This window comes from Diceros bicornis, chromosome 4, assembly GCF_020826845.1.
Source record: "Diceros bicornis minor isolate mBicDic1 chromosome 4, mDicBic1.mat.cur, whole genome shotgun sequence".
Classification (NCBI taxonomy): Eukaryota; Metazoa; Chordata; class Mammalia; order Perissodactyla; family Rhinocerotidae; genus Diceros; species Diceros bicornis.
The window spans coordinates 48,924,355-48,947,738 of record NC_080743.1 but is presented as its reverse complement, the minus strand read 5'-3'; the positions used below and the strand labels follow the sequence as shown (position 1 = coordinate 48,947,738).

The 23,384-nt window shown below is 45.4% G+C and overlaps 1 protein-coding gene across 4 annotated transcripts in view; it reads left to right on the top strand.

Annotated features, from left to right (window-relative positions):
- CD58 (CD58 molecule) overlaps positions 1 to 19,475 on the top strand; it is a 44,057-nt gene extending 24,582 nt beyond the window's left edge. Inside the window, exons 4-7 of one of the 4 annotated variants that reach the window (XR_009219775.1) lie at positions 3,530 to 3,610; positions 6,178 to 6,242; positions 10,792 to 13,037; positions 19,173 to 19,475. Coding sequence is in view for 2 of the 4 variants with exons in the window: in XM_058538897.1 (XP_058394880.1) it covers positions 3,530 to 3,610; positions 6,178 to 6,230 (134 nt within the window). In the remaining 2 variants the exon portion in view is untranslated. Of the gene's footprint in view, positions 1 to 3,529; positions 3,611 to 6,177; positions 6,243 to 10,791; positions 13,038 to 19,164 lie in introns of all 4 variants that reach the window. The other 3 variants (XR_009219776.1, XM_058538897.1, XM_058538898.1) reach the window with 3 other exon arrangements.
- Positions 19,476 to 23,384: the final 3,909 nt, after the last annotated feature.

Below are 23,384 nucleotides of genomic sequence, written 5' to 3'. Positions count from 1 at the left end.
TTAAAAATTGGGTTCTCTGAGTCAAGCAGACAAGAGTCCACGTCTCTACCTGCTTCATACCCAGTGGGAAGGGAGAAGGAGCAGGAGCAGGATAGAGCACCGTCCCTCCCTTTAGAGATCACCCCAGCGTGCCGTGCACCACTTCCATTCACACCCCCTTAGCCAGACTGAGTTCATGGCCATACCCCGCTGAGGGAAGCTGGGAAATGTCATCCTTGGCTGGCTGGCCATGTGCCCATTTAAAACACAGGGGTTCTGTTACCAAAGGAAAAAGGAGAGATTGGGTATTGGGAACAATAGTGTACTACTAAAGGAATCTAACTTGTACCATTTTAAAACATAGACAAAATTGAAAAAAATTAAAGAATGATATAAATAGTAAATGTAATAGAGATTTTAATTTTTTTTTTTGCACGTAACTGGTCATCTTATGTACTTCCAAGGGTATATGCACCTAATTTGGAAACTGTTGGTCTAAGCAAGAGAGTGTGGTGTCTTGGACTAGACTGACGGTGGTGGAGGTTGGGAGAAGTGAATCAAGTTAGGATACATTTTAAAAATAGAACCAAGAGGATTTTCTAATGGTTTGAGTGGGGAAGAAGGGTGCCCAATAAAAAATATCCAAGTGACTCCTTGATTTCTGGCCCAAGCAGCTGGATGGATTGTGTTCCTGTGTATTAGACTGGAAAGCAGGAGAACAGCAGGTGTGTGGAGGAAAACGAAAGTTTGGTTTGGGACGTATTGTTGAGATGCCTGTCAGATTTCAAGTGGGACGTCAAGTAAGGCACTTTGATTTTTGAGTCTAGGTCTCTAGTGAGTAGTTTGGGCTGGAGGTATGAATTTGGGCATAATCACAGCATAATAGGCATTTAAAGTCATGGGACTAGAGGGGATCACTTAGAGAGACCAGGTATCGGAGAGAGGTGTCCTAGAACTGAGTCTTGGGGACTCCAGCACTTAGAGGCTGTTAAGAGGAAGAGGATCCAGCAAAGGAGACTAAAAACGACCACTGGGGAGATAGGAAGAAAACTCCAGAACGTGGTATCATAGAAGCCAACTGAAGAGGGAGTGAGCAACTGTCAACGCAATGGGCAGGTCAAGAAGGAAGAACAGAATTAACTTCTATTATTGTTGTCATCTCCCCTAATTATCTGGTGTCCCAAAGTGATGACAGCATCTGGCATCATCCCGTGGGAGAAGAGTTTTTGGAAGAGACTCTGTCAAGTAGCATTACATTCAGCTGATTAAAAAAAATTTTTTTAAAGTATCGGTGGCTTAAAAATGTAGATTACTTCTTTTACATTAAAAAAAAAATGGAGATAGGCAGCCCTGGGCATATTGTGGCTTTGTGAAGTTGTCAGAGCCCACGTGCAGTCCAGCTCCTGCTGCTCCCGGCTGGTTCAGGCAGCAGGGTCCAGAAAGGGGAGAATGGTGTGCCCACCCTTTTAGGGAGGCTTTTGAGAAGTACCACACAACCTTCTTGCATCTCATTGCCTAAAACTTAGTCATGTGCTCAAACCTAGCTGTGAGAAAGGCTGAGAAATTGTTTTCAGTGAGTGACAGTATGCCCAGCTGAAAATCTGAATTCTGTTACTAAAGAGGGGAGAATGGATGTGGGGGGCAACTAGCAGTTTCTGACCAGGGGCCTCTCAGATCAAACCAATTTGTTCTAACCCACTTGTGTTCCTAATAAGAGGAAAGGGTGTGTGTTCATATTCTCATTCTCATTTCTTCATTCATTTTCTCTTTCCCCTCCCCTCCCCTCCTCTCCCTTCTTATCCATGTTGTACTTGCTGTTAGTGACCACCATCCCGAGCGGTGCATTGTGATCATTTTGCCATTTTCTTAAGTATTCTGCCTTTGGACTTTTAGTGGCTGGATAGAGACCACCTCATGAACATACCATACTTGTCTGTTGAGGACACTTAGGCTGTTTTAGCTTGTTGATGTTGTAACTAAGGCTGCAGTATATATCTTCGTGCCTTTTTTGGAGGGAGGAGAGGGGCAGATCACTGATGGTTTCTGTAGGTTAGCATCTTGGAAATGTAATTGCACAATCAAAGAACATTAGTAGAGATACCAATAGCGTCTACTCAGTAGGGTTAGTGGTAATAGCTAATAGCTGTTTTTTTAAGTGTATTGACTCAATTAATGCTCACAACTGCCCTATGAGATAGGTGTATTTATCAGTCCCATTTACAGTTAACCCTGTGAGCAAACTGAGGCAGCAGATGTTAAAACACTTACCCGACACTGCTGTAATGATTCAGTGAGACTGCAGGACCTCACTTAGCCGTGTCCAGCTGCTGCGGGATGAGCATTGTTAGGCACCACTGCCGCATTGCTCTACACATGAGGCCAAGTTATGCTTCCACTGGGCGTGCAGGAAAGCTGAAAGCAAATTTTTTTTTGTTGTTTTTTTGCTTTTTGTTTTCTTTGTGAGGAGGACTAGCCCTGAGCTAACATCCAATGCCAATCCTCCTCTTTTTTCTTGAGGAAGATTGGCCCTGGGCTAACATCCATGCCCATCCTCTTCTACTTTATATGGGATGCCGCCACAGCATGGCTTAGCAAGCCGTGCGTCGGTGCATGCCCAGGATCCGAACCTGAAAACCCCAGGCCACTGCATAGGAGCACGCGCACTTAACCGCTGCACCACCAGGCTGGTCCCCTGAAAGCAAAATTATAGCAAATATTTGCTTCTTTCATTAAATAACACTAGGCCTGATGTATATCAACCCTCTGCATATAAGTTGACTTAGAAACGCAGTCTGTTCTCTTTATTCATGGTAGTTATGTTCTATAAAGTCACTGTGAACATGGAATTAGCGAGTACTGAACCATAGCTCCCAGGGGAAATAGAGGCTTAGGTTCCTGCCAGCCTCTGGTTACAACATTTTTGGCAAAATATCAATACATAACCTTGTTTTGTGTGTTTCTTTTTAAAGACACCTTATTTAATATATATATAGTATATATATGTTGTGTGTGTATATATATATAGTGTGTGTGTATAGGTATATATGTATATATAGTTGATACATTAACACTGAACTCATGGCCAACAGCACTATAACTCATGCTTAAATAAAGTGTATCTAACACACATTTTCTCCACAAGGCACATCACAGCTTTCTTGTGCTTAGGAACACTAGACAGCACTTCGGCACATACTTGGGGGCCAGTTTAAACAGTGAAATAGCCAACAGAAAGCACAAAAATGTGGAAAACGTGGCACTAAATAGACCAGAAAAGGGGCACTTGTTTATGGTATAAGAACCAAAACAAAGAAGGCAGAGCATTGCCTTGTCCAAACTCAGCTGGGACTGTGTGTATTGGGCAACTCAGATTTTTCACATTCTGCTGCACATGTCCTCGAATGACCGTGAAAGTGCTATGAGTGTTGATTTCGTAAATAAATTTTAGCAAGTAGGTAAATTGCAAATACAGAGGCTGTAAATAAGAAGGATAGGCTGTATCTCTATTTTGATCAATTTGGCTAATTATATTTCTTTCTTTTTGTTACAGGGAATACCAGGCGGAGGTTTGGGCTTTTAGCAGTCACACTAGCAGTGATAGTTGGAGGAGTTATTTTTGTAGCTGTAAAAGGTATGTATACTTTCTTTTAAAAAAAGAGTTTTCTAATTCAAATTGATTTTTCAACAGCTAGAAAATGAATACTTTGAAGATGAAAATAAAATATTAAATTTTAGACATTTCAAAACAAACAAAATCTTTTTTGTTTTACTTGTTCTCTGGGGCTGCTGAGTGTGCCAGGTTCCCAAGATTCTGCGTGAATCCTCGGGCTGGAGAGAGCTTTTGCATAGGAACACAGCCAAATATTCCTGGACTGTTCCACAGCCACCTTCTATCTGTGGTTCCCTTAACGTATAGTTATATTTCTGTTCTCCAAGCCAGTTTGCAGAAGACCCCTTAATCTTAGCTGCCATGGTCATAATTTCCATGTCTTATAGCCTAGAATGAGGTCCCAGATAGGAAGGTGCTTTTGTTGAGTTGGGTGATTTGGGAGTGGGTAAAAATTATCTGGTGTTATCTGTGTTGACTTCTTGAGCCTTCCTCAGTCCCCTGAGATCTTGGGCCAACCTAGAAAGCAACCCATATGGCCTGGAGAACTGGTGGCTTGTTCCCAGCCTGTTCTTTCCTGATGACAAGAAACCCCTCCTCGAGGCCCAGAGGACATTGACCAGACCGTAAATGTGAAGAGTAGGTGTTCTTGAAGCCCCAACAGTTTCCATATCTGCTTTCACCGAAAGGAAATTTGCAAGACTAATCTGTCATTCCCACAGGCAGTGCTAAGGAGTAAGATTTCTGCAAGGTGGTGGCATCTAGGGTCCATGTCATTTCTCACTTGTGTTTTGAACCAAGTTTGCCAACTAGATTTCAGTTTCCCTAAACCTGCACTGTTCGGTACAGTAGGCACTAGCCACATGTAGTGGTTTAAATATAAAATTTAATTAGTTAAAATGAAATAAAATTTAAAATTCAGTTCTCATTTGCACTAGCTACATGCCGAGTGCTCATTAGTCACATGTAGCTCATAGCTACCATAATTGGACAGCCCAGATATAGAATAATTCCATCATTGCAGAAAGTTCTATTGGTCAGTGCTGACCTAGATTATTTGGGGTTATTGCCACTAGAATATGATTTCCTGAGGATAGTGTTTCCATATTATAGGTTGCAAATACTATGAATATCCCTGAGTAATAGATTATCAGTTAATTGACTCTCCTCTAAACGAGATGTAAAAGTCAGCTGAAGAAAGTTTTGAGGCATCATTACAAATGACTAAAATATTTTAGAAGCTCAAATGTTCTTTTAATAAAGTTATTTTTGGGCTGGCCCCGTGGCTTGGCGGTTAAGTGCGTGCGCTCTGCTACTGGCAGCCCGGGTTCGGATCCCGGGCGCGCACCGACGCACCACTTCTCCGGCCATGCTGAGGCTGCGTCCCACATACAGCAACTGGAAGGATGTGCAACTATGACATACAACTATCTACTGAGGTTTTGGGGGGAAAAAAAAAAGAAAGTTATTTTTAGTCCCCAAATAGCAGTATTATAGTTAATCATCTCCTTAATGGATTGGTCCCCAGAAACCAAAACCATTTTCCACTCGGTGTTCAGAATACCTGAACCAAAGAAGGGTGGCACTGAGTACCCATATAACTCCAAAACAGTTGGTTGATTTAGCTTTAAAAAAGTTAGAAAATTACTAATACAAAAGAGAGAAAACTACTCCAGTGGTCCATACTGGTAGTGCCATATAACCTGAAAAAAATTGTTCTAAAAAAATAATTATTTCAGCAAGCCTCCCTGAAGCCGTTAATTGGTAAAGAGTGAGGCGTTTGGCATGGAGCCTTCGGAAGGGGAGAGAGTTGAAGGTAAACAGCTCCGGTGGCTGGTCGTGGTTGACCAGCACCTTGACAAGCTCAGTCAAGCCTCTGGACTAGGCGGCTGGACCGCTATTGCGGCTCCAGGTTTGGGCTGATGCCTTTTCTGGGGAGGAAACTGATGCACACATGTGTGGGAGTGGTATCTTAACATCCAAACCTGTGCTCTCCAAAATGGCAGCCACGAGGCACATGTGGCTGTTGAACCCTTGAAATTTGGGTGTCCAAAATGAGATGTGCTGTAAGTATAAAATACACACTAGATTTACAAGTATAAACAAAGGCATGTAAAATATCAATAATGTTTATATTGATTACATGTTACAATGATAATATTTTTGATTTGTTGGGTTAATAAAATATATTATGAAAATTGATTTCAGCTATTTCTTTGTACTTTGCAATATGGCTACTAAAAATTTAAAATTATTTATGTGGCTCACATCATATTCTTATTGGGCAGTGCTAGTCCAAACCACTGTAGCCCTCCGTTCATCTTTAGCCTTATGCACAAGCTGCTGTAGAAATAACCCTTTCGTCAGCGGTTTTTGTTTTTCTGTCGTCTGATGACCAGTTTTTGAACAACTCTTTGGACCAACTCTGTAGCCAGTTTGACTTAGGCATTTAGGAGAGTAGGAAACACCAGCTTGACAGGGCTCTGGTTTAACATTTTCTAGATTCATGTCTCTAATAGGCAGTCAGTAACTCCAGATTCCAGCTTCTCTTTTCAATTCTTTAATCGAGATGAAAATATCTTCATTTGTAGCTGTTCAGAGATGTCGCCAACCAAGAGACAGAAGCACGCAAAGTACGCTGTAGACTGTGCAGTGGGTAAGTTGTATATCATGCACTGGAACCAGAACAGCGCTGATGTAGAGGCCTGTTACTTGGGGAGCCAGATTCTACTTATCTGTCAGTTGCCTTGAACAGTAATAAGTAAGATCAGCAGATGTACTAACCACAGTTCATGAAGCGCTGATTGTGTGCCAGGCACTGTGCTAGCCACTTTCCTTATATCAGTTCATTGAACCCTCTCAATGATTCCTTGCACGGGGGTCTCATTACCACTTGCTTAGAGACAGCGAGTGTGAGACTCAGAGAAGTCAAGTCCCAGTGGTGGAGCTAGGATTCATATCGAGGTCTTCAGACTCCAAAGGGTATACTGTTTGTTATCCACCACAAGATACTCCCTCCATCTCTCATCCCAGAGAAATTGGACCAAGGACTGGGTTCTTCTCAGGAGCCAGGGTCAGAGCTGGGCCTGTATCATGAACAAACTATAGGACCCAAACACAATTCACAGCAGCAATGGTGGTTAAGTCAATTGGCATAAGGAGGCTCCGGAAGGCCCCCTCCTGGCAGATCCCCCTGGTGGTCAGGAGGTAGGGGCCCAGGAGCTGGGTTTTGAGGGATGAGGGGAAGAGAAAGGCCCAGGACTGTAAAGGGCAGGATAGGGAGGCGAGTCATCCTCTTTGGGGCAGCAAATGTTGGTGGAAGAGAGGAAGATGGGGCTGGAGGGGCAGGTTGGCCCAGGCTAAGATATTGAGAGAGAGTTGCCAAGAGGTTTGGGTTGCTTTTTCTGAGAAACTACTGAGGATTTTTGAGCAGAGCTGTGCTGTGGAAACGTTGCTTTGCTAGCAAAGCATAGGGTGAATTAATAGACACGAGGCTGGAGATGGGGACACTGGTAAGTGGATAAATGAAATAATCCAACCAAGCAGAGGAGAGGGCCTGAATCAGGGCACAGAAGCGAATATAGAGGGCTAGGTTTGAGACAAAGTGTGGAGATCATGTTAACAAAAGTTTAAGCTGAGAGTGCAGGGTCTGGTGCCAGGATCCTTGCGGTTAAATGTCAGTTCCATCCCTCCCAGGCCTTGGACAAGTCACTTAAACCCCCTGTGCCTCAGTTGTCTTGTGGAAAATGGGTATAATAATAGTATAGAAATAACAATGATAGCATAGGTAATAATAGCATAGAAATAACAAGATGTACAAACAAGTTAATATAAGTGAAATGCTAAGAATAGTGACTGACTCATAATAGTGCTCAATAAATGTTAGCTATTATGGTTGTGATTATGATTCTTCTTCAAGAAAGAAGCCAAAAGCAACAGGAATTCTGACTCTTGGTGCCCAGAGGATGGTGGCACTACCAGGTGTAGCAGAGGAGTCAGACAGGGCTGTTGTTTGGGAAGTTGAATTTGTGCTTTGACAGCTGAGTTTGGGGTGTGGGCACATTTCTTGGGCAGTGATGTCCAGCACATAACTGAAGAAGTGGCTTTAGGGGCTGGAGTTACAGATTGGGGAGCATCTTCATCAGGATGGTGACTGATGCCCTGAGCATCTGAGGTCACCAAGAAAGAGAAGCCAGAGGCCCGCAGGGGTGGGAAGAGGTAGAGGAAGCAGGATGGGAGAAGTCCTGGAGGAGAGCCAGGGTAGACCTTGTTAGAGATCCCGAGGGAGGAGCCTCCGTGTTAAAGCTGCAGAGAGGCGAAGAAGGAGGACAGGTGGTCAAGACCTCTGGCTTTGTTGAGCGAGTTGCTGATTTTCAAGAAAGCTGTTGGGTGAGTGGTTCGGGTGGGGGTAAAGAAAGGATTGGCACGCAGCAGCGAGGGCCTGGGTGAAGTGGGACCAAGGGATGGGCTCTGAGGTTTCCTTTCTCCCCAGCTGCCAGGCGAAACAGTACCTGGGTTACCTAGGAAGTCAGCTGTGGCAGAAGGTGTAGGGCCAGGGATTCCAAGGGGCAGCTCGGCTAGCTGTGGGCACAGTCTGGGCAGGAGTGCTGAGGCCATGGGGGTTGGTGGGCCAGGAGACCACATGGAGAGGGGGTGGAAAGGAGTCGAGTGACCATCGATGAGGGGAGGAAAAAGTGTACTGGCAGTGAGGTGGGGAGAGGTAGAAGACTAGGGGGCCGTGGTCAGAGGTGGGGCATTTCAGATTTGAAGCAATATGCGTTGAGTGCCAGGTGAGGGCAAAATCCATGGTGGGCATCTGCTGAGATCCAGGTGGTTACAGTAGAGGCGTGGCCATCACGGACAATGACAAGGAATGTGTTCAGGGGAGAGCAGTCATCCAGGCCACTGAGAAAGCTGAAGGAGTATCCCAGGACCCATTCCTTACCTGTTCCTTTATTCAGTCAACAAACGTTTATGGAGATTACTCAATGTCAGGCACTTTGTTAGGTGGTGGCTTAAGATCAATGTACCCACTGAGGCTAGACATTGTGTGGGCTTCAGAGAAAGCGTATATTAGGGCTTATCCTCCCATCGAGGAGCTTATGGTCACACTGGGGAGAGTGGACGTGTGCATAAGAAACAGAAGGATTTAGGCAAGAAGCACGTGGCGATGGGCCAGAATTTGTGATGTGGATGGTCAGGGCTGGACAACCAGCAGGGGGGACTTGAAGAGGCCAGAGTAATCACGAAGGCTTTGAAGGGAGTACCAGGTGAGCTAGATCTTCGAAGCAAAAGTGGAACGGAAAAGGCATTGCAGCTGGGAGAAGCAGCAGAGGCCAAGACATGGAGGGAACTAAACCCACTGTGGTTATTTGATCAAGAGATTGGCCTGCTTAACATCAAGTTGAAGAAGTGACAAAAGAGACTGAATATTTGCAAGGAAATCTTTGGAAGTCAGGGGCATTAAAATGTAGTGATATAGGAACAGGGAGCAGTTGTAGGTTCTCGAGCAGGAGAGTTTTGCATGAGAAACACTGCTTTGTGATGATAAGTCTAGGAAGGTGAAACTGACATCTTAGGGTGACATCCTGGGGAGCAACCTGGTGAGCTTGGGGCTGGGTGTGGGAGAGGAGCTTACTTTTCTCAGTATATGTATTTTTTTCTATTCAAATTTCGTGTGTTTCCTACCTATTTAATAATAATTTTTAAATTTTAAGAGCCCACTGTGGCTGCAGGGGATGTTCCCTAAACTCAATCAGGAAAGGGTGATTGTATATGGTGGCAGGCAGGGATTGGGGGAGGAGTTGGGGAGGGGACAAGTACAACCAGGAACAAATGCAAAATTGTCACATCGCTGTGAGGACAGTGTCTGGGAGAGTTAAATCCAATTATAAATATCCGAGGACAGCCAAGTAGATACCAGATATCTGAGGGAAAATGAACCCGACATTACCCTTCTCACCAGATGGTTCCGATTCGACAATTTCTGGGAGGGCTGGTGTTCTGAATTTTTGGTAAATGTCTGGAAAACAGATCACCGAGTCAACCAAATTAAGAAGGGAGCAGAAGCCCCTGTTTCTCTGGGAAGAAGGATTGGCTGGTGGCGTCTGGGCCTGAAGCCGAGCTGGAGGGACAGGCCTGCTTCTTTGGCTGTGGCTGAGACTGAGGCTGTGGGGGCGAATGAGGAGGCCCCTGGGGAGGGGGCAGGCGTCAGAGGGGGCACCAAGCCCCCCAGGGTGCTGCCCTCAGGAGGAGACCTGGGCCTGCCCGAACTAGTTTGAGAAACGCCTCCCACTTGTCCCCCTCAAAAATTCACAGCACCCGTTTTTGTGCTCTGTGAGGTTCTTAATAAGGACGAGCACTAATTTGCTTTCCTTTGCTTAACCCCTGTGGTCACAGCACTCATTTATTTTTTTATTTTAAGATTTTATTTATGTATTTTTTCCCCCCAAAGCCCCAGTAGATAGTTGTATGTCATAGCTGCACATCCTTCCAGTTGCTGTATGTGGGACGCGGCCCCAGCATGGCCGGAGAAGCGCTGCGTGCCCGGGATCTGAACCCGGGCTGCCAGCAGCGGAGCGCATGCACTTAACCGCTAAGCCACGGGGCCGGCCCTCACAGCGCTCATTTTTTATGAACTCTTGTTACCAATGGAATACAGACATTTTGGGCACTCTGGTCTAGTCTATGGAAATACAGACAGCGGGGAAGGCGGGAGGCCGAGAACGGAATCGGCGTTTGAAGGGGCTCCCTCAGGCACGGCTGCAGCTCTGTATTTGGGCTGATTTCCTCTGAGATGACCCAGGTGGTTTGTCGTCACCGCAGAGGTGACTTAACAGGAAGAGAAGTTGAAGTAGGAAGTCAGCCATCCCCATGTGGCAAAGAGGGAAGTGACTGTTGGGGGTGACAGTTGACATATGAGGATTATGGTCTCAGCTCTGTGTTTTGGAAATTTCAGTTACAAAGACTGAGTTGGTTTGAGGCGATGGGACTGTTAGTCAGTGAAGGTGGAGCTCCAGCTACCATCCTGTGAGGGCTCAAGACAAGTCTCCCCCCCTCTCCTCTCCCTAGCGCCTTTGGTTTTGATGGCTCTATTACAAAAGGGCTACTCACATTAGCCTAGGAGAGTAGTTAAGACTCTTTGTCTGTAGCACAGATTGACTGCATTTTATGTTACTAACATGAGACTTTTTTTTTTTTTATAGCTTCAGTTGATTGGTAATAGAAGATGAAGTCGAATGTGTAGTAACTAAGTTATTTAAATACTTTGAAAAGCTGTCTGATTTACCATTCGACTTTTACATCATCTTTGAGGAAACTTTGGAAGTCTAACTTGAAGCAGTTCATCAGAGCCGTTTTTTTTTTTTTTACAAGAAATATCAAGCAATAAAAACAAGCATTAGTTTCTGCTCTGTTACCAACACTTTCTGTGACTGGGTGCTCACTCTCCTAGCTGTCAAACGTTTCTTGTAAACTGTGGATTGGAGAGATACAAACTTTTGTAAATAAATGTAAATTAATGTACATAAGTGACTAGGTGGTTTGGCTCATTTTTCCTGTTAAATTAGAAAAATAAAATAGTCACATACCTCAGCAGGTGAAGGCTTTTTACTAAAATCTGTACTCGACTTCTGTTTTGTTTTAGAGGAGAAATAATTCATTGCAGGATTGGTAGTAGAGTGAGGGAGAAGATGGACAAAGTCCTTTTGCTTCTTAGGTCTATGGCTGTTGACAAGAAGCAAGAACATACAGGTCTTCTGTTTCTTTTGAAAAGACCAGATCACCACCATCCAAATGCTGGTGTATAACCTGGGTGGGCAGGGAGACTTGTCTCATCAAGATCTCTTAATCCACTTAGTCTGTCGTGTCAGCTGTCCCCTTAGCAGGTGAACAGCCGAGAACTCGTAACAAACTGTCAAGTCACGTACAAATGCAGAACAGCAGCGTCTCCTGAATAAGGAAGTAGAGAGCCTGCTGTCCCTCGGGCAGCCATCATGTAAACCCCAGATCCCAGAGTCAGCATGCAGAGGGCTTAGCTCCTGAGCCGTGCTACCCCTGGAATTTCTGTCCCATGAGAGTCTTCAGTCTGAAAGAAGAAATAATGCTTTTTCACTCCAAGGTGGGTGTGTGAACAGGGCCCCGTGAGACAGCTCTGTCCAGGCTATCCAGAGCCGTCAGCGAGAGTGAGGCAGGGGCCTGGGAGCCCTGAGTACTCCTGGGAAGACCCCTACTTCTCCCTAGTCCCCGCACCTCCAGGTGGCGTAGCTTCCTATCGAAGTGTGCCTCTGACTAATCTTGCCGAACCCTTTATTCCAGGCCCTATAGGGAGCCTGGGACTCCCAGAACATCTTCATCTTCCAGACTGTCGTCTCCATATGCTCTGTCTGGCCTTTTCTGGCCCCATCCAGGAACAACAAGATTCCTGGTGTCCTCTCCTATGAATGTTCCCTTCTCCTTTCTGTTCGCATTAAACCTGGCTCTCCCCGATGATGCTGCTTCCCAAGGCCTTCTCAAGGGACAGCTGCTTCCTCTCCTGTGCCCCCTGCTGGGCCTGGGGGGAGGGAAGGCATCCTCCTTGCTCCTGTCTGCCTCCAGACCCTTGCTTCTTCCTCGCCTTTGATGCTCTGGCCAGCAGATTGCCACCTCCTGACACCCCTTTGTAAGTTATCTTGGTTATTCCTCATCCCATGAAGATTTTAGCACAAGGTTGAAATCACTCTCTTAATACTGCTCCTTTTAGAATGTGAGTGTTTTCAAAACCTGCAAATCCAGTACCCTGCCATGGTCTCCCCCAAGGATCTGTCATCTCCCTTTCTCAGCAGATGCCACCCTGGTCCTTCTCCTACCAATACCCACAGCCCCCATAGTCTCAGTTACAGGCATCCCCTCTCCCCTCCCTATCTTCCACATCACTCCCTGGAGGGCCCCAACTCCAAAAATCCTGCAGCCCTGCCAGGACCTGCACGCCAGTGATCCCACCATCTTTTCCCTGGCCCTCAACCCTTTGCATTCTCTTTCTCCTTCCTGCCTGCTCATCAGTATAATTATTCCTTCACCTGCACTCTTTTACCCTCTCACTTGTCATTCTCATTTGGCCAAATCGCAACCATGGTTAGAATCATCTCTACCCCTTCCCTCCCTGCACCCAAACTGCTGAACCTCCCTGGGGAAAAAGGCACCACCAGTGCCTTTCGCTTCAATGACCACAAACTTCAAATGGATTCAGTGTTTTTCAGATGTCTTCATCGTATTGCCCGGGTCCACTCACTGTCTCCTCATCTTTCTTCTTAGATCTGCAGCCCTGTGCCCTCACTCTCAACTGGTCCCCTTGCCTCCCATGTCACTGAAAAAAATACAAGCATTCAGAAGAGACCCCCTCTGCCTCCCACCGCACATCTGCACACCCACACCTGTGTTGGCACTTGTGGACTTTGCCTCCTCTCCTGTTACAGTGAGTGAACTCTCCTTGCTCCTAAAACCGGTTTCTCTACTTGTCTTAGTCTGCTCAGCCTGCTATAACAAAATACCATAGATGGCTGGCTTAAAAAACAGAAATTTATTTCTCACAGTTCTAGAGGCTAGAAGTCCAAGATCAAGGTGTCTGCTGATTCAGTTCCTGGTGAGGGCCCCCTTCCTGGCTTGCAGACGGCTGCCTTCTCCCTGTGTCCTCACATGACAGGGAGAAGAGCTCTGGTGTCTCTTCCTCTTCCTATAAGAGCACCAACCCTATTGGATTAGGGCCCATCCTTATAACCTCATGAACGTTTGTCACCGCCTCACAGGCCCTGTCTCCAAACATAGTCACATTGGGGGTTAGAGCTTCAATGTCTGAATTGTAGGGGACAAAACATTCCATTTATAACACTGCTTACACGTGTAAGCACCTACTTACACCTCCTCTCACCTCCTCTCACCTACTCAGCGACATCACTCTTGTCTGTCCACCTGTCTCCCCATCATCAGCTTTTACCTTTCTACTGGATCATATGAACATGTTGCCATTTCTCGTCTTCAGAAAACCAAAACACTCTTGATTCCACTTCCCTGTCCAGCTCCTGTCCCATGTCTCTGCTATCTTGTATGGAAAAGTTCCTTGAAAGAATGATCGTTACTTCCTTTTTGTGATTCTTCTCCTATTCTTTTTTTTTTTTTAGTTACAAATTTATTTTTTGTGATGAGAACTTTTCAGGTCTACTCTCTTAGCAACTTTCAAATATGCAATACGGCATTGTTACATATAGTCACCATGCTGTACATTACATCCCCATGCCTTATTCATCTTATAACTAGAAGTTTGTATCTTTTGACAACCTTCGCCCATTTTATTTATTTATTATTTTTTATTGTATAAGTTTCAGGTGTACAGCTTTATAATTCGACATCTGTACACTACAGTGTGTATGGTGTACACTACAACCACAAGTCTAGTTACCATCCATCCAATACAGTTGACCCCCTTCACCCATTTCGCTCACCCCCCACGCCATTCCCCCCTGGTGACCACTAATCTGTTCTCTGTATCTATGAATTTGTTGTTGTTTTATTTTGTTTGTTTGTTTTGTTTTTTTGATCTTCTACATATGAGTGAAATCATACAGTATTTGACTTTCCGTGGCTGACTTATTTTGCTTAGCATAATACTCTCGAGGTCCATCCATGTCGTCGCAAGTGGCAAGATTTCATCTTTCTTTTATGGCTGAGTGGTACTCCATTGTGTGTGTTTACCACATCTTCTTTATCCATTCATCCAATGATGGACATGTAGGTCGTTTCCATATCTTGGCTATTATAAATAATGCTGCAGTGAACGTGGGGGTGTTCCCATTCTTTCTTGAACCCACTTTAGTCAGGCTTTCATACTCACTACTTGTCAAGGTTACCAGAGAACCCCTCATTGTAATACCTGATGGTCAGTACTCAGGCCTTGTCTTATTCTGCCTGTAAGCAGCACTTGACACCATGGAGGGCCTCCCACATATTTATTTAATGCTTTGTGGGTGCTATGTTCCATGGGGTAAGTGAGATGAAAAAAGCTCATAGTGTGACAGGGCAAGCAGATCTGTGAGCACTTGTGATGAATATACTAAGTCCTAAAATGGAAGTACGTGCAAAGAACTAAGGAATTATAATCACATGACCCAGCAATTCCACTCCTAGGTATATACCCAAAAGAAATAAAAGCATATGTCCACACAAAAACTCGTACATGAATGTCCATAGCAACATTATTCATAATAGCCAAATAGTGGAAACAAGCCAAATGTCCATCAACTGATGAATAGATAACCTATGGTATATCCATACCATGGAATAGTATTCAGCTATAAAAAGTAATGATACATGCTACAACATGGATGAACATTTAAAATGCTAAGTGAAAGAAGCCAATCAAAAGAGACCTCATATTATATAATTTCATTTATACAAAATGTCCAGAATTGGCAAATATATAGAGACAAAAGGTAGATGGCAGTTGCCTAAGGCTGGGAGGAGGATTGAGGGTGAGTGGGGGAAGGGTGTGACAGTTAATGAGTACAAGGTTTCTTTTTGGGGTGATGAAAATGTTCTAAAATTGATTGTAGTAATTGTAAAATTCTGTGAATGACTAAAACCTTTAAATTGCACACTTTAAATGGGTGGATTGTATAGTATGTGAATTATGTCCTAATAAAACTGTTATTATAAAAAAAAAGAACTAAGGAATTAGAGGAAGGAGCTGGCCCCTCTTGGGAAAGGCAGGGACCCTCCCAGTCAGCTTCTTCGGCCTGGGCTGAGCTTTTTGGAGGCTGAAAGGCTACGTAGGTGACCACCTCCCCTCAGGACTCTGACTATATGTCCCCACTCTACCCGTGACTGAAAGTCACCAGGGCACAGAGCAATTTTCTATTTGGAAATCAGAGCAGAGAACAATAATGTAGCCTCAGACACTAGCCAGTGAGTCTAGGAAAGCCTCGTAAACCAGAGTTCATCTTAGAATCTTGAGACAGATCATCCCACTGTGTTTCTCCTCCCTGCCACCCTTAGCCACGCTCTGCCCAGTGCACAAGTCCCCTGGTCCTCTGCTTTCTGCACTCCCATTCCCATATTGCCCCATGCTTCCTGGCCTGTTCCTCCTTCCAGGGGTGTCCTCCTGCAAAGCCAGTGGAACCTCCTTTCCACAGTTAACAATCTACCCTACACCCCCAGCCTGCAGCCTCATCTCTGTGTTTTGGTCATACCCATCTCTCTACATCCCCTGGTGCTTCTCCCCGAGGACTCGGCCTCCACTAGCAGCCCTCTCCAAGGGGTAGGCGGTGCTATTGCTCTCCTTGTTTTATGAATGAGGAAACTGACAGGCGCTGGTCCAAAGTTAGTCAGTTATAAGTTCAGAACCAGGATTCAAACCCAGGCAGTGTGGCCCCAGAGGCCTCGTAGCCGCCAAGCTACACTATGAGAAGACAGATGCATGCAGTCAATCTTCTATGTATACGTGGGAGCCCTCTGAAACTCTCTCCAAGTGTTGTTTTCTGTTTGCTTCAAGAAAGCGTTTACCCTTATTTAGGTATTCTCTAGGGAGAGGGCTTGCTTTTAACCATTCACGTTGACCATGTAGCAAAATGTTACGTGATGTATTGTAAAATGAAAGATATGATCCTCCGTGCCTTCTGACTCCCACTCCCACATGCAACCCTAGATGGTCCAATCACAGGATAACTGACAGTTACATAATCAGAGAGCTGGATGTAACCCAACAGGCCAGCTATCCATTCACCAATTCACAGCGCATAAGGGTTTTCACATAAGTGAGGTTCTGTCTCTCATAACTGACACGCCAAGTTATGTGACCCTGTGCATTCTCTCTGTGACACATGCTGACTGCTGGTCCCTCCCGGTGGGCACACTGATGCACAGACCAGAGGATGCTCACACCTTCCAGGATGCCACATACAACTGCATCTACCTATTGACGTGAATGTCACCTCAGTGAGGTGTTTGTTCCCCAGCCTGTTTTATGCCAGTTGTACCTTAATAAAGGTCACATAAACTGAGGAAAATGTGAATGGAAAAGAAAAAGAATTAGTGTTTCTGTAAGAACCAAGTTGACAGTTTTGGAAAGACTTAATAAAGGAGAGAGCCTAAAATAAGATTATTGTTCTACTGGGTGTAGGCAAGGCAACTGAAAAGATTAGGGGGGAAGCATATCTAAGAGGTTCCTGTACTAAACTGGTTTTGCCAGTGTCTAAATTCTCGCTCCACTCCACAGAAGCTGAAATTAGAAATTGTAGACAGTGCATTAAGGGTGTGATTTTTGTGCCAAAGGCAAGGTGAGGCAGAACTCCAAAAAATAGACTTCTTCTCAGTGAAGAGACCTTGGCTCTATGTCAAACTATTGGTGAAGGAATATACATTTTATGTTTTAGGTTCACAAAGATGTTTAAGATATGTATAGATAATGTAAAATTTTCTTCTTATGTCTACTCACGCACACACTTTCACATTAGTGCAGAAATGTGATTATGTTATACATATTGTTTTTTTGTGTGTGTGTGTGAGGAAGATTGGCCCTGAGCTAACATCTGCCAATCCTCCTCTTTTTGCTGAGGAAGACTGGCCCTGGGCTAACATCCATGCCCATCTTCCTCCACTTTATATGGGATGCCGCCACAGCATGGCTTGACAAGTGGTGTGTCGGTGCGCCGGGGATCGGAACCGGCGAACCCCGGGCCGCCGCAGTGGAGCGCACGCACTTAACCGCTTGCGCCACTGGGCCAGCCCCTACATGTTGTTTTAATTTCAATGTGGTCTTTTTTTTTCTTTTTCTTCTGATTGGATCCTCCCTCACTTTCTCCCATCCCCCTCCTACCACAAGACTGTCCATTCCCCAAACCGTGATGACAGCTGGGTCTGGATCCTGCCGTATTTTTCTCCATGCTCGTGTGTGTTGGCTCACATACAAATGAGGGCGGCGTTGTGGGGGATTATTTCTTCTCAAAATGAGATAATTTTATACCCAATTTCTTGTACTTTGCTTTTTCTCCTCAATTATTCACTGTAATCTCTGTGAGTCACCTGATACAGCTTCAATTTATTCTTTATAATGGCTGCAGAATATTCCCTGGCATGTCATAATATAGTCAACAATTCCCCCTTTGAAGGACTTTTGCTTTGTTTCTAGGTTTTGTTCATTTTCCATCATAAACAACAATTCATTATACATCTGTGTGCATTTATCCATACATTCTGGTATTTTTACTTCCATGGGGTAAATTCCCAGGAGTGAAAATGCTACGTCAAAAGATTTATGTATTTTTAATTTTAATTTTAGTAGATGGTGCCCGATTACTTTCCAAAAGGCCATGCCATCCAAGAGCAATGATTAAAGTAACCTTTTCCCTACATTCCCACCAACAATAGGTATTATCAGTTTTTAAAAAGTTTGGTCATTCTGATAGATGTAAAGAAGTACCTCATTGCTACTTAAAGTGACAAGAAACCTCGCAATATTTTGGGGAACCTCGAAAAGAGAGAAATTCACCAAAATCTGTAGGTATTACAGGCAAGTCTGATGACAAAGTCCTTGGCTTGGCTTTCATGGCCTCGAGAGGCCTTTAAAATTCAATCTGAGATTTCTTATAAAAAGTTCCAGCCCAGCAGATTTAAAAGGGCCTATATGATCAGTTGCTATTCTTGCTGTACTTATGTAAATAATTGGGCCAAATTTGTTGAAACTAGATTTATTTTGCAAACCAGTTAGTCTTAATTTGGCTATTTTTTATTAAAAATGAGGGTGATTTTAGAGAGAAAAATTATGTTTCAATAGAAACTATAATGCACATTTGTGGATGTTGAATTCTGGTTCTGTTAACTGTCTTCGAGGTTTTTGTTATATCTGTCAACTGGACTGGATCCTCAGTTCTTCTAGGCTTCTGAAATACCTGGCTACAAATCTTCAAACTAACATTTTCAATTTTTTTCCATCATTTTCATTTGGAATCACTGAGAACTGAAACTGCCCTTTTTCCTGAAGCCTTGCAAACTGGAGCTAGTGGACTTGATATAAACTTAAGAGAGATTGATGTCTGTCACTATGTAAGCCACTCAGAAAGGTACCTGAATACCCTTTCACATTATCAGAGACATTTCAAACTGCAAAAGATGCTTGCACTCTGACATCTAGAAATCTTTTTGACTGGCTGTGCTTGGTCTTCAGAAACTGGTTTATAATTTGCTCCCACCACTAACTTTGTTTTTCTTTTCATCTTATTAAATACCTGGTCACTTGTTTACATGATATAGGCCTAATCTTGGGAGCCCACCTGTATCACCGTCTTACTAAGAGACTGGTTCAATGAGATGGAACAACCTATGCCCCTCATCAACAGGATGTCCCTCAAGATTGAAGATGAACAACAAAAGGGGGGAATTGATACTGGCTCAACACGAGGTTAACATAAAGGAAGCCATATTGTAGAAGAGAAAACATATTATAACTTTGAATGACCTCTGATTAACTAACCCTAACTCTGATGAACAGACATGTTCTATAAATTTTATGGCTTCTGCCAGCTGCTGTAAGTTGATAATGTTGTTCTTTTGAGTTCCTTAGGAATGTGATGACCCCGAGGCAGAAAGTCTATGCTGATAGCCATCATCACTGACAACTGAAAGATCAGGGTATGGGACATTGCTCCATCTATGATACATATCCAGTAAAACAAAAGACTATCAGGAACTAAGACCAGATGTCTGCCCCACCCCCCGGAGACCAGCTGCCTCTTCCATCCAGAGACCAGCCCTGTACATAACTGGCCTGTCATCTTTGTTCTGTAAGATGGTTTTTTTCCAGATGGGAGTCAGCCATCTTCCCTCTTGCTAGCAAGCTGTAATAAAAAGTCCTTTCTCTCCTACAGCCTTGCCTCTTGACTAGTGGCATGTCTTGCGTCAGGTAGATGACCCCCCTCTTTGGGCGGTAACAACTGTGCTGAGTACTTGCCTGCTGCATCTCACCCTTCCTTAGGAGGTAGATAGTATTATTATTCCCGTTATACAGATGGAAAAACAGGCTCATAGAAGTGTAGTAACATGGTTAAGATTGCATTGCTAGTAAGTGGTAGAACCAGGATTTAGACCCAGGTCTGCCCGACCCCAAGCCCTTAGCTGGTAGATGACTGGGCGTGAGAACTATCCAGGAGCAAATCGCGTGGACAAAGCTGGCATCAAGGAGCTTGGGCCTAGACTGAGGTTTCAAGCTAGGCCTGGGAAGGGGTACAAGGCAAGAGGGGAGAAGGCAAAAAAACTGAAGGCTGGGTTGGGTGGTTTCCTGAGGAACTGGTGTGGTCAGAGAGGCCTTTTGGGGGGAAGTTTCAGCCCTGTAAGACTGTTCAGGGCCCTAGGGGCCAGGGAGGGCTGGCAGGCACAAGAGAACACTGCACCGGATGAAGTGACTCACCCTGATGTCACACCACACCCTGCGGGGGTAATCCCCGAGATCTGAATGTCACACCAAGTTGAAGGAAGTGCACGTTTAAGGAACCATTATTAGCTCAGTCCCTGGAGAGGGAATGAACAGCCTTATTAGCACTGAATGCACAAATGCTTTGACTCTAGGCCCTCCCCTGGCTTCCGTGTCTGGGTGACAAGACCCCTTAAGACAGAAGACTTAGAGGACTGGAGGAGCCACACTGTGAGACCTGGTCAGGGATTTTGACCTGCGAGGGATTTTGCAGTGGCAGGGGCCACAGGTTGCTAACGTGGGTTCGTTGTGTGACCTCCACTGGAAGGTCGTGGAAGTCAGGGCTGCTCCCTGAGCCTGCTCCCAACTGCAATATAAGGATAATAACATTCACCCCACCCACCTCACGGGGGTGAGTGAAGTCACTGTAAAACATCGAGGCACCATAGGAGTAGTAACGTTTGCGAGGGATTGGAGGGGCAGTGACAGAAAAGCCTTGATGCCCCAGAGGAAGCCGTTGAGAGGTCCCCTCGCCCCAGGGGGCTGGTGAGGCTGGTTCCATTCAAGGATGGGTGTGAGAGGCCTTTGCTCTAGGGCTCCCCCCACCTCTGAGAATATGGGGATGTTAAATAAGAGTATGTAAAACAACAAGGCTTCCCAGAGCAAGCCCCAAGCCAAATCCTCTCCCAGTGGAATGCTCTACTGGAGCGTCTGCTCCTGAGGTGTCTCTGGGAATCTGTGAAGAGACTATTTGGGGTTGGATTCAGCAGACAGAGGTTCAAATCTCAGTTCTCCCATTTATGAGCGGAAGCCAACCCCTGACATTTGCTTTCTTCATACAATAGAATGTACGATAGAATAGCACTACCTGTTCCACGTGGTCGTTGTGAATATTATGTAGGAAAGAGTCGGGCAGAACACATTTGGTGCTGGATAAATACTGGACGAATTTGGATTCACAATTGAACTCCTTTCTCCACTTGGGTTGTTCCCCCCGCCCCCCGGCAGTGGGAGGAGAGGAAGGGTGAGGGGAGGGGAACGATGATTTATGGGAACTCTGCAGGGAGGACTGTGTGTGCTCTCTCTGTGGAAACTGTCTACCCTCCCAGCTGCCCTGTGAAGTGTGCGTTACGCTCCTTTTACAAACGAGGCACCTGGAGCTCAGAGAGGGGAAGCTGTCTACCCAAGGTCTTACCTTTTGAACCTAGGCCTCACACCAAAATCTATGCCCTTTATATAATCCAACACCCCCAATCTATTCAAATCTACAATTATTCTTCTCACTTACAACGTGAGAAAAATCTCAAGGTAGAAAATACATGCAGACGAGAGAAGTTTCAAACACAATCTCATATTGTTCAATTACTCTGCTGTCACCTGCACCCCCAGGCCTTGGTTGGAGAAGCATAAAATCAGAGTACAGGAGACCTTAGAGACCATCCCATCCAGCCCCTCCCTCTAGAGGCGAGGAAACTGAACTCCAGAACATGAAGTTCCCAACGTCACCCTGTTAGAGGCCTGAGATCCTGAGGGACAGCCCTGCGCTCTTTCCTGAGCCACTCGCCTCCCTGGGAAGCACAGGGCTTCTCCTCCCCTCCTCTGAGCCCCTTTCTAGAAGCAGGTGTTGGAGACACAACATTAAGGACAGTGGGGCACATCACTGCATTTTCCTTTGCACTGGACAGCTGGTCCACTGGACCGCCACTTTCTTCTTCCAGATCTAGGACATTTGATTCCTAAGAAATTGTTTCCATAGAATGTGGAAATGAAAAATCCTTTTGCTAGAAAGACTGGGGAGGGAAGGAAGGGCGTAGCCTGGAAAAACAGGACCATGCCCTGAGCTCCATGATTGTAATCGAGAGCTTATCTGCCTGGGCCCCGGTTCCTTCCCCGCTGCCCCAGGTCAGAGTTCGGCCATCAGGCTGGGGGCTCCTGCATTCTGCACTTCCCATCCCCCAAACAGCCCTTCTTCCTTTGGTCCTCGGCCCTCCTGCTCCCTGAACCTTCCATCCCTCTAGATCTCTTCTTATTCTTCTTATGCTGATTGCTCATATTCTATACGTTAATACGGTCTTGAGTATTCTGTTCTTTTTCCAGGCTGTGCTGCTTCATGGAGTAAGAATTTGCTCAGGAATCTGACACACTGGGTTTAAAAACCAATTCTTCCACTGACTGGCTGTGCGACTCAGGGGGCTCAGTCTCTGGACCTGTTTCCTCATCTGTAAATGGGGAGAATAACATGTCTTTGGCAGGTCTTGTGTCAGAATCAACCAAATAGCATCTGTTCAAGGATTTTGCACATTGTAAGGGCACAACAGATTGTCGCTCTTCTTCTAGCAGGTGGATTATTCCAGGTCTTACCCTCCTGCTAAGTCCAGCCGTAGCGTCCCAGGAGTCCACTTGGATGTGACCCAGAGGTCTGTCCTGGTATTGCCAGCACCTCTCTGTCCCTGCATGTGGCAGAGGGACCCTGCTACAGCCCAATTTTACGGCACCACCCCTGTTTGGAGCCAGACTGGGCATGCCTCCAAAGCCATAATAATTTTCAGGGTGCAATTACTCATCAGAGCCCAGAGGCTCACAGAGGCCCCAGAGGAAAGAGTGACGGAGTGGAAAAGAAATGTGCCTTGGAAACTTGAGTCCAACTTTCTGCTGTGTCACTAACTCTATGTCCTTGGGCAAGTCACTTAGGTCCTTTTATTTCAACTGTGGAAATGTATTAGAAATTTCTCCCTTCCCTCCTCCCCTCACCACCACTTTCCTTCAAGAAACATGTACCAGGCATCTAGGCACTGGAGATACAAAAGTGAATAGAAACAGGTAAAATTTCTCCATGATGGCATCACTGAACTCATGGTCTGGTGAGGCACACATATGTTAAATAGATAAGTGCAGAATTCCTCCCCTGAGGAGCGCTCTACAGGAGAGGCTCCGGGGCCAGTCTAACGGTGGGATTCGACCTAGTCAGGGAGGTCAGGGAACGCTTTTGATGAAGCCGTGACTGCACAGGGATCTGAAGGACAAGGAGGCAGTCATCTGTTAAGACAGGGGGGAAGAGACGCCAGGCGGAAGACAGGCTCAGTGTAAAGACCGGTAGTAGGAGGGGACGAGGGGTGTTGGAGAAGCTGGAAGAAGGACACTGGAATGCTGGGTGGAGAGTGGGGGCGGTAGTGCCTGGAGGGGACAGAAGATGCAAGGCCTTGTAGGCCTTGCTAAGGATTTTGTCTTTAGTCTCCTAAGAGCAGCGGGAAGCCCCAGAATGGTTTTAAAAGGAGGGGATGGACACTCAATAAGTAGTTGTTGGAAGAATGAACGAGTCCGTTAGCACCTTATTTCCCCATTCATTTAACAGATTAAGTTGTCGGT